At 39.2% G+C, this 11774-nt stretch overlaps 1 protein-coding gene across 1 annotated transcript in view; it reads left to right on the top strand.

The window, feature by feature from the left end:
• The window catches only part of Ubxn2a (UBX domain protein 2A), a 32845-nt gene extending 22021 nt beyond the window's left edge, over positions 1 to 10824 (top strand). The window contains 2 exon segments of the mRNA XM_031356166.1: positions 988 to 1146; positions 7221 to 10824. Coding sequence (XP_031212026.1) covers positions 988 to 1146; positions 7221 to 7410 — 349 coding nt within the window. The 3' untranslated portion in view covers positions 7411 to 10824.
• Positions 10825 to 11774: the final 950 nt, after the last annotated feature.

Raw genomic sequence — 11774 nt, 5'->3', positions numbered from 1 at the left:
TTTTTGCTTAAGGTTGATTTCGGTTTTGGTTTGGTTTACTTTGTTTGTTTTAGGGAAGGTCTTTATATATGGCTTTGAACTTTTGATCCTCCTGCCTCCACCTCCTAAGTCCTTGAATTAAAAGATTTTTGCCACATACTCAGTTTTATGGGTTGAAATAAAGATTTGTCTATGCTAAGCAAGCACTCTACCAACTGAGCTATATGCCATGTATATACCTTCTATTAATTTTTATAAGGACTCCTGAGGCCCATTTTTTCCTTAGTTAATATAAGACAGAACCAATCTTGGGCATTTGGTGGGGGCATCAGATCAAAAGTTCCTACTGAGGACAAAATTAATCATTTTTTTCCCCCTAGTCCATACCGCTAAAGCACCTCTACTAACTTTCTAATAGTAAAGTTCCATGTTTTCCTCTGGAAAATCTTACTTATAATTTCTAGTGTCCACACACTTGATTCTATGATCACTGTCTGAATTTTAAAATATTAAACATAAGAATATACCTGGTAAAGTATTACTGTCAAAGATATGTGACGGTGTCCATGACAGAACCCACAGAGATTAGATATGAGGCCACTTTGTGTTTTTTAAATTGTCATATTTCAGTCATCAGTAGTGGGAAGGTATATACATTTTCAGCTTTACATATAGAAAGTTCTAGGTGTACCTTTCAAAATACTTTGTTTGCTCTCTTTTCTTTGACAACTCAAGGCTAATCTCTACAGAAAATGTCTAATTTCCTTCAGAGATTCATCCCGTGCTAATGCTAACCTACATGTCATTCTGTAAGCTTACAGACAGATAGGATGTCCATTGTTTCCTTTTATTCATAGAGCATTATATGTTGTGATCATAACTAACATTTATTATTTATTACTGAGGGAGTAGTTGTTGCTTATAAAACTGTTCCTAAATGAGCATGATATACAGTTTTTATAATAATGAGAAAATATGTATCTGATTTTGTTGTTTGGATTTTCTTAGTGCTACACCAAGAATCATTTCTAAAGCAAAGAGTGTTGAAGTTGACAATAAAAGGACTTTGTCTGCTGTTTCACTGAACAACTTGGAGCCCATTACCAGGATCCAGATCTGGTTAGCCAACGGGGAAAGGACTGTCCAAAGATTTAACGTTTCTCATAGGTCAGTCCTTTGTTTCTGTACTTGTCTAATTTGTTTTCCAATTTTAAATTTCATTTTTTCTTTTTAAGTTTAGACAAAGCTGATTTTTCAGAACCAAGGAAGACGTTTAATAAATAACACTCTAAATGTAGTCTGTCAGTGCAACATAAAATTCAAAGTTTTTGTTTTAGATGTTGATTCTATATTATAGCTTCTGTTTTGTAGCTATTTCTTCCTCTCTCTGACTCTTTATTGCTGGGTACCTCACATGCATTACGCATATATGCCCTCGTGTGAGGCAAGCTGACTGTGCCACCAGTCACAAGAACTGGTAAGGTTGAACGAGCCTAAACCCCATGAAACTCAGATTTGAGTACAGTAGGCATGGGGCCCGGTCCCTATCAATACCTGCTCTGGAACAGGTAAGCACGACACCCCACCAAGAGGACCATAACAGTCAGTCACTTAGGGAAACCACCTGAAATCCTTCCCCATAGAGCATCACTACCACCTCAAACTGAGCCAATGAGAAGCATCTACCCCAGTATGCCACCCTACTCATTATAAAGTCCTTATCCTTCAGTGCACAAATTATTTCACTGAGAATCAACTGAGAGTGAGTTGTAACAAATGGGGAAGTTTTCCCTCCTAAAGCATTCATCTCTAGACCTGGCGGGCTAGGCTCATACCCTTCCATCCCTGCCCTTGCCACTGCCCACTTGCTGCCCAGCACAGCTGCCTGCCCCTGCCAATGGCTGGCATTGGCGCTGCCACAGTAGCAGATCAGACTTGGGACCCCAGTTCCCTGATTCCCTTCTGGATGTTTCCGTCCAGACCAAAGATCCATGGGTTCCTCAGTTCTGCAGAGGACTATACCCTACCAGTGGTCTACAGCTCCAGCCCAGTCCTTTTTGTCTACTGTGGTCTACCATATATAAATACTTGTTTATCTACTTTATTTTTATTAGCAGTAGTCCAAGTTTAAGTCTATTTTTTATTTTTTAAAGATTTATTTATTTTATGTATATGAGTACACACTGTAGCTGTACAGATAGTTTTGAGCCTTTATCTGGTTTCTGGGAATTGACTTTTAGGACCTCTGCTCACTCCGGTCAGTCCTGCTCACTCCGATAGACCCCTCTTGCTCAGTCCCTGCTCACTCTGGCCCAAAGATTTATTTATTTATTATATGTAAGTACACTGTAGTTGTCTTCAGATGCACCAGAAGAGGGCATCAGATCTCATTACAAGTGGTTGTGAGCCACCATGTGGTTGCTGGGTTTTGAACTCAGGACCTTCAGAAGAGCAGTCAGTGCTCTTATCCAATGAGCCATCTTCACCAGCCCCAAGTTTAAGTTTGTATGCAGATGTGTTAGTCTTCCTGTTGTACAACATAGTCACAAAATCCCAAAAACATGATTCTGAGTTTTAAAAGTTATAGAACAGGGTAGGTTGTGGTGGTGCAGGCCTTTAATGCCATGGCTTGGGAGGCAGAAACAGTGGCTTTCTATGAGTTAGGCCAGTCTGGTCAACATAGTGAGATCTAGGCCAGCCAAGGCTGAACAGTTGAGACCCTGTCTCAATAAAGAAATGTGTTTTACTGTTAGAGAAAGCACAGCTCTTGTTTGAAAGTTTTTCTCCTGTATCTCCTGGTATGGCTTTGTGGAACTCAGCTGGACTCCTAAGCAGGTCACCAACTCTAGATATGTTCCTTCTGTCTCCCACTTTGTTAAGACATCCAAGGAGCTGGCCCTGTCCTCAGAGCCAAGGTAGAGGCACAAGAGGAAGTCTCCTTTGGGCAAGAGTTCACTTGAGTTATTCACTGTTACACTACACTGCCAGAGCATGACACCTGGCAGTGTTCTGTTTGTACAGATGTCTGTCTATCCCTTCCTTTCCCATGCTTTATAAATTAGATGGCTGTATCTGCTCTGGACTCTCCACTCTGTATTTATTGGTTCATTTTCCTTTCTGCCAGCTCCTTATTATTTTAAACCATTGCTTCCCTAAAACACAACAGCCAGCATTAGAGATCAAACCCAGGACTTCATTTATGATATATACCTAGCACATTTATTTATTTATTTATTTATTTATTTATTTATTTATTCATTACCAGAAAGCTATACTAAAATTTCCAACTAGAGTCAGGAATTTGTCTATTTTCCATTTTAATCTCTTAGTATGTATTTGCTTGCTAAAGCTCTTTCTTCCTCCCTACATTTCTGTGTTTATGAGCCTTGGTCTCACTTTTTTTGGTCTGGTCAGTTTTAAACTCATAGATACAGGTAATAACTACTCTTTTCTCTTTAAAGATTTATTTATTTTATATATGTGAGTACACTATCACTGCCTTCAGACACACCAGAAGAGGGCATCATAACCCATTAAAGATGGTTGTAAGCCACCATGTAGTTGCTCGGATTTGAACCCAGGACCATCTCTCCGGCCCTAAATACTCTTTTCTCATTGTCCATATCATACCTAGCTTGCTCTGTGTATCTAAAGTTATGTCCCCCAGAGGTAAAATTAACTGTCTTTTTCTGAATAACTTACCTTATGGGGTAAAGTATGTCTTCCTCACCATTAGTCCGTTACGATCTCCACTGTTGCGGGAAATATTAAAAAGATCACCTCTCATACTCTCCTGCCCAGCCAGACCACGTTCCTGCTCTAGTGCTGATACTGGCCAGCCACATCACTATGTCCCGGCAGGGTCTTGCAACACCTCCCACACCCCACACACCCCACAATCAGTCATCTAGCACCTAGTTACCTGGTAGAAACATGACTCTTTTTTTTTTTGTTTTGTTTTGTTTTTTTTCGAGACAGGGTTTCTCTGTGTAGCCCTGGCTGTCCTGGAACTCACTCTGTAGACCAGGCTGACCTCGAACTCAGAAATCCTCCTGCCTCTGCCTCCCAAGTGCTGGGATTAAAGGCATGCGCCACCACTGCCCAGCTGAAACATGACTCTTAGGCTTAATTATACAATCAGGTATATATCAATAAGTCACAATTTACAAGATGCCAGTGCAATAATTTCAGAGCCAAATGGCAAAGATAATGTTTTAACCCAATTATTCTAACCTTGTGAAAACCTTAGCTACTTGTGGCTGTTTAAAAGCACGCAGGGTCTGGATTGTCTTCCTGTTCATCTGCCTTCATGTTGGTTTCTCTTGCTTCTCCTCTGACCTCCGACCACCTAAACTTCTACCTCTGCCTCTCTATTCCTGTCCAATCACAGACCCGTCACTGCCCTAATGTGATTGGACAGAGAAAATGCTGCAACACTCTGCTAATAAAATAGTAGGTTTTATTTCATAGGTTGTTAATCAGCTTGCATGCTGTTGTTGGGTTGTTTGTTTGTTTGGTTGGTTGATTGGTTGGTTGAGGCAGGGGCTTGCTAGGTAGCCCAGGTTGATTTGCAACTCTGTAACTCAGGCTAGTCTTCAACTCAATATTGCTTTAGCTACCCTTTTGCTAGGAATACAGGCTTGTACCACCATGCCCAGTAAGGATTTGTTTTTATTTTGGGAGGGAGTTTTGTTTGCTTGTCTTGGGGGGGTTGTTTGGTTGTTGTTTTGGGGGGATTAGGGGCGGGGGCAGGATTTCTCTGTGTAGCCCTGGCTGTCCTGGAACTCACTCTGTAGATCAGGCTAGCCTTGAACTCAGAAATCCGCCTGCCTCTGCCTTCCTTACAAGTGCTGGGATTAAAGGCAAGCGCTATCACTGCCTGGCTTTGAGGTTGGTTTTTGAGACAGGGTTTTTCTGTGTAGCCCTGGCTATCCTGGAACTCATTATAGACCAGGCTGGCCTCAATATTCTTTCTTTCTTTCTTTCTTTCTTCCTTTCTTCCTTTCTTTCTTTTTTCCTTTTTTTCCTTTCTTTCTTTCTTTTTTCTTTCTTTCCTTCCTCCTTTCCTCCCCTTCTTCCCTCCTTCCCAACATGCATACATCTATCTGTCTATCTATATACCTGTCTATCTATCTACCTATCTGTCTATCTACCTATCTATCTATATGCCTGTCTTATCTATCTACCTGTCGGTCTACCTGTCTATCTGTCTACCTGTCTATCTATATACCTATCTATCTATCTACCTGTATATCTATCTACCTTTCTATCTATCTACCTGTCTATCTTTATACCTGTCTATTTATATACCTACCTCTCTGTCTGTCTGTCTGTCTGTCTATCTATCTACCTATCTATCTATATCTTTCTAGTTATCTAGTTATCTTTTGTGAGCTGGTGCTTGGGTAGGGAGTGCACAAGTACCATGTGTTTGTGTGGGTGGGAGTGTCTGAGAATAACTTTTGAGAATCTATTCTTTTTCCGTCATGTGAGTCCTGGAAATCTAACTCAGGTTGTTAGACAGCAAGTGCACTGTGATAGCCTTTGAAATTTACATTTCTTCTTTAGGGTAGGAGGGTGGGGTGATGGGTTTTATTTATTTATTAATTTATTTATTTATTTATGAGAAGTATTCTATCACTATTCTGTTTTTGCTTTCTCTTAACTTTGGGACAGTTGTCATCAAGTTGCCAGGCAGGCTTTGAACTTCAGTCCTCCTGCCTCAGTCTCCCCAGCAACTAGAATTACAAAACTGTATCACCAGGCTCAGCTTAGATTTACATTTATTTATTATTTTTCTTGTCTTTGTACAGTTTTTGTTTGTCCATTTGTTGGTGAGATAAAATATAGTGTATTCCAGGCTTAGAAAGTAAAGATAGGAGGATCAGGTTGGAGGTGTATCTCAATGCTTGAACAAAACCTTGGGTTTAATCTCCATTACTGAAAAGTACAAAAGAATTTGCATCACTAACACAGTGGTACATGAAGTGCCCAGACCTCAGTGATGGGAACCAGAAGTGACTGAGTCTCAGTATGTTCAAATCTTAACCTGCTTGGTGTATTTATATTACTTCCTTGTGAAAGTATTTATCATAATTTGATAAATGCTTACAAAATTAAGTCTGAAAGGCTTAAGCCTGAAGCCTTGGGCTTAAGGTGCCCAAGCCTGGAAGACTGAGTTAGACTTCACAGTACAGGTGGACAGAGAGGGCCCATCCACACACAGGCAGAATAATAAACTAACAAGTATTTTAGCTAGTAATAAAATACTAATGTTCTATAAAATGGCATCTTAGTTTTGATCAGTGGCATGTGCAATCTCCTTAAACATAAAAAGATGAACATAACTTTGAACATTCAAGCTTTTTTTTTTAATGTATTAAGTGCCCCGTGTATGGATTTTTAAAAAGGATTTATTTATTTATTTTGTGTGTATGAGTATATTGTGGCTATACAGATGATTGTGAGCTATCATGTGGTTGCTGGGAATTGAATTCAGGACCTCTGCTCGCTCTGGCACTGCTTGCTCCAGTCCTGCTGGCTCTGGCACAAAGATTTATTTATTATTACATCTAAGTATACTGTAACTATCTTCAGACACACCAGAAGAGGGTGTCACATCTCATTATGGATGTTTGTGAGCCACCATGTGGTTCTGGGATTTGAATTCAGGACCTTTGGAAAAAAAGTCAGTGCCCTTAACTGCTGAGCCATCTTTCCAGCCCCCACATTCAAACTTTTGACATTCACGATAGCAGTGATTATGGGCTGAGTATGTAACTCAGTTGGTAGAGTGCACACATACATGTCCATCAAGTTTAAAAAACCTAGAAGTTGGACTCTGAGTAGTAGGAGTTCTTGGCTAGCATGCATGAGCCTCTGGGTTCATTCACAAAGGAGAGCGAGCTTGGGACGTAGCTGTGTAGCTCAGATGGCAAAGTACCTGCCCAGAGTGTGTGAAGCCCTATGTTTGATCCCTAGCATCACATAAACTGGGTATGATGTCACATACCTGCAAACTCAGCACTGGCTGTAATCCCAGCACTCCTTTTTTTTTTTTCTTCTTTTTCTTCTTTTTTTCTTTTTCTTCTTTTTTCCCAGCACTCCTTCTAAAACAGCAACAACAAATAACTAGTTGTATCTCTAGCCTCTATTTTAACAAATCGAAATAGCTATTCAAGTTGATGCTACCTTAAATTAGTTTGGATTTTCATAAATTAATAGTTTGTGCTACTTTGCAGGGTGAGCCACATCAAAGACTTCATTGAAAAATACCAAGGATCTCAGAGAAGCCCTCCCTTTGCCCTGGCAACAGCTCTTCCTTTCCTCAGATTTCTGGATGAAACCCTCACATTAGAAGAAGCAGATTTGAAGAATGCTGTAATCATTCAGAGACTCCAAAAAACTGCCGAGCCTTTTAGGAAACTTTAATAGTTTTTATTTTTGAGAGACTGAGAGAAATGATGGTTGGAAGTAGACATGTAGAAGTGGGAGACAGAAGTCAGTGTGACTAAACTTGTGGTTTGAGGGCTTCTTCATCCCTTATGAGGGGGTTCAGTCATCACAAGCTAGGAGAGTGACATGGCTGTAAACCAGAGTCAGGGCACTTTTCTCAACAGGCTATTCAGAAAAAAAATATACCTATTTTTCAAATATTAGTTAGCCAATGTGATATATTAAATAGCTGTATCATTAATCTTAATGTGGTCTAACTTAATCTTAATGTGGTCCAAATAAGCAGAGTATTCAGTTAGCTAAATCAGCATCAGCATTCAAATATTATTTCCAAACAGCAGATATTTATATAAATGTTAGCTATCTCAGTTTTTAAATAGCAATACATTAAAATATTATACATGACATTAAAAGCATCAATGTAATTATTATATTGCTGTGCTTCATCCTCGGAGCTTTTCAGCTTCTACTCTGATGGCAAAGATACTCAAATATTCATTTGGCAACAGTATCCAAGATGAATGCTCTTCTAGGAATAAAATTGTGTAGCTTAGTATAATATCAATATTAATCTGTCTACACAGTTTTCTATACCTTCTATATGTAGTTCTATGGGCTAGGAATGAAGTTCAGTGGTAGAGAATATTTGCCATGCATACATGAGACTCTAGGTTCATTCTATCCCCAGCACTACAAAATTTAAAAAAGAAAACCCTTTAAGTTTATAATGTAAAAGTACACACAAAAAAATTCTCCAAAGCTGGAGAATTTGGTGGGGGCCGAGCAGGCCTTTAATCCTAGCATTTTGGAGGCGAGGCAGGAGGATCTCCAAGTTCAAGGACAGCCTGTCCTACAGAGCTAACTAACTTCCAGGGTTACACAGAGAAACCCTGTCTAGAAAAGAAAACTCAAAGTTTTCAAATATTTACTCATTTAAAAATATCTTTGGAACTTCCTGCAGTGGTCTCACACCAAGCTGAGAGGGGAGAACCACTTGAGCCCAGGAGTTCAGTCAGCCTGAGCAACAGAGCAAAACCCTGTCTCTGATAGTAACAACTTGCCCACCTGGAGAGATGGCTCAGCAGTTAAAAGCATTGGCTGTCCTTGCTGTAGATCGAGTCAATTTCCAGCACTCACATGGCAGCGCACAGCCATCTAAAACTACTGCTCCAAAAATATCCGTCTCCCTCTTCTGACCTCTGTGGGCACTGCACTCAAGTTATATGTAGACGTACATGCAGACAAAACACCATTCATATTAAATTTTTAAAAATTAATAATCCCAAAGAGTGGAAAGATTTATCGAGAAAGGTGGCATTGTATTTCCTCTTCTCCAAAACTGTAATGTCTGACTTAATAAAGAAAAAGACTCTCACCTGTTTCACATTCACTGTGATGCAATATCACATAGTTTATTGTCTCTAGAAGACAACACTCCATTTGTGGGAATGAAAAAGAAACATTTAACTGCATGCTTAGGAAAGACAGTTTGACAAAGGGTCATTTGGGAGTCCTTCTCAAAGGGCCAATACCTGGCCAAATATGGGAGTTCACACTGATCATAAGCACTTGAGAGGTTGAGGCAGGAGGATTACCATGAGGTCAAGGCCAGCTTGAGCTACAGAATGAGAGTCTGTTAAAACAACAAAATCTATTCCTGCCCCTGTCACAAGCATTGTGCTTCACTGTCTGAGATGGTTGCCAGCTGCACTTGGAACCTTGAATGGCTCTTAGGTATCTAGTGTAAATGCAGGAACTCTACACTAGGCCCAAGTCCACCCTGTATGCCTCACCATGGACAGCGAATGGCTCCACCCATGTACTTTCCACACTTGAGCTTTATCTTCTTCCAAGTTTGCTCGGACTGTCCCTCTTTAAGCTGAACTACTACTGGAATAACTTGTGCCTTGCCTCCCATGCACAGATGAGGCAGGGCTGGGAGGTGTGAATGAGGTTTTAAGTAAGACTCAGGAATAACAAGAAGGAGCCTATGTGCATAACTAGATGTCCTTTCTTTCTGCCCTTTCTTCTGCAGTCCTATTTTAAAGATGCTTTCTTCCCTGGCCCCAAGTCTTCCATATGCCAGACTTCTGCATTTTGGGCGGACAGTATGGGATGAAGGAGAGCATCTTTATTTTGCCCTTTACCTGGGAAGTCAGCAGGTATTTAATAGAAAGATTAAATATTTGTTGATAACATTTATACAACACTATCAGAGCCCTTTTTAGCAATATAAGTAATTCCTTAACAAAAAAAGGGGATAGTAAAATCAGTGGTTTTATTTTTCAGATATAGGCAAAAACTTTTGATTGTTAATATGTTCAGGAATCTCTAAGGAAATGTTTCATGAAGGCCTATCCTGAAACCTTTCTATTTACATAGTTATAATTGATAAATGGCTCTCTGTATTTTTATGAGGAGCCTCTCACAAGAATGTTTCTTGTGTATCTACAAATAAAGCCCCCACTCTCTAATTAGCCAGAAGGTACACTGGGGGGTTCTTGTGTGTCCATACAGAATACATGCCAGGGAGATGTTCCATTAGGAAGAACAGTCATCAGCAATAACTTGTGTTTTTTAAAACTGTGAAAATGTCAGTGTAAATAATGTTCTCAAAGAGTTCCTTAAAGAAATCTTAATGATCTGATAAATCTTTTTACTTGAAGATTCAAAAGTTGTAAAGTTGCTCATGTATAGACTCCTTATTGCAGGTTGATTTTGAAAGAATAAACTGCCAAGGGAAGCAAAACTTAAAGTAGGTGAACATCTCAGGAGTACAGTTTGACTCAAGTAGTTGCTCCAGAACTATCATTGTCCATTGCCTTGTCTTGCAAATGAGATAGACATTGAAATACATATCTGATTGTACACATTATAATTTGCTAGTTAGATTACTATGCACTATCAAAGCTAAAATAATCATACTTTGTCAGGACTCAGTACACCTCATGATGTTTCCATTCATTGACAATGTAGTATTATGTATTTATTTTAGTGCCTTAATATATTTTTGATGTATTTTGCTAATGGTAAAATGAACTGTCTCTTAAAGATAAAATGCTGCTCATTGAAAGGATCTGTTAAGTAATTTACACTTGTTATACGATGGTTACATGTGAATGCTTTTGTCATTTTTTTAATTTGGCCAAGTCCTACAGTTTGAGAATCAATGATTATTTGATCCGATGATTATTAGATGCCTTTTCCTTAACCAATGTTGTTTTCGTTTCATACTCAGAAATGTGAAAAAGTGGTATTTTAGTAGCTGTCCAATGATTGTTATTTATTCTTATGACCTATGACCTAGCATGGAGGCTTATTTATAGTGTTTACTCCCTTATACGTTTCTGTCACAGAAGACTTCAGTAAAAAGATGCTCATCACACTGGATCCTTAGTCAGAAGTGGCTTGCTTTTTACGTTTATAGTTGGCTCTTTGCCATTTGTTTTCAATTGTTTTGGCACAGACAATTCATACTCATTATAATTATATAATTATATAATACAGATATTCTAAAGATAGTATGAATTGACTTGGGATTTAGATAACTGTACTGCCAGGCACAAAAAAAAAAAAAGAAAATCAATCATTTTTTTTAATGTACTCAACTGTATTATTCAACCATAATTGAGTTTTGGAAATTTGCATCTCCTTGAAAAGGAGCTCCATCTGGGCAGTGGTGGTATATGCCTTTAATCCCAGAGCTCGGAGACAACAAGTTCTCTGTAGTTGAAGGTTAGCCTGGTCTACAGACTGAGCTCCAGGACAGCCAGGGCTACACTGAGAAACCCTGACTCTAAGAAAGGTAGGCACTGCCACACCCAATATGATCATGTTCTTATGTGCTTGTGGTTCATCTATATATCTTTAGGGAGTATCAATTTAAAATGAGATTTTTTTTCTGTTATTGTTATTTGCATATCCCAATACAAGTGCTTTATAATTTGCTCTACACTGGGAGAACATGTTTACCTTGTCACATGTTGTATTTATTTGTAGCATAGAGTTTTTCATTTCACTGCAGTTCAGCTCATGCTGTGTTGTCCTAAGGAACAGTTGTCTAATCTAACGTGTACATTAACCTCTTGTTAAAAGACTTATGGTCCCAGCCTGTTCCCCCAGCAAACCAGGTTGAGCCATCCACCCTCCACACACTGATTCAACGAGTCTAATGACTAGTAAAAGGGAAGAAGGGAGATAGATGTATTCAGTGTGAGCACTGTTGGGGTTCAGGAGTCTCCACGTAAACCATACAAAGTTGAGCAAAGTTGATCTCAGTTAAGCAAGATTAGTTCATTGAGCACACACCTTAATACTGGACGTCCAGGACCAGAGACAGG

This window comes from Mastomys coucha, unplaced genomic scaffold, assembly GCF_008632895.1.
Source record: "Mastomys coucha isolate ucsf_1 unplaced genomic scaffold, UCSF_Mcou_1 pScaffold6, whole genome shotgun sequence".
In the NCBI taxonomy this organism is placed as follows: Eukaryota; Metazoa; Chordata; class Mammalia; order Rodentia; family Muridae; genus Mastomys; species Mastomys coucha.
The sequence above is the reverse complement of the archived record's forward strand: the minus strand, read 5'-3'. Positions and strand labels throughout refer to the sequence as shown.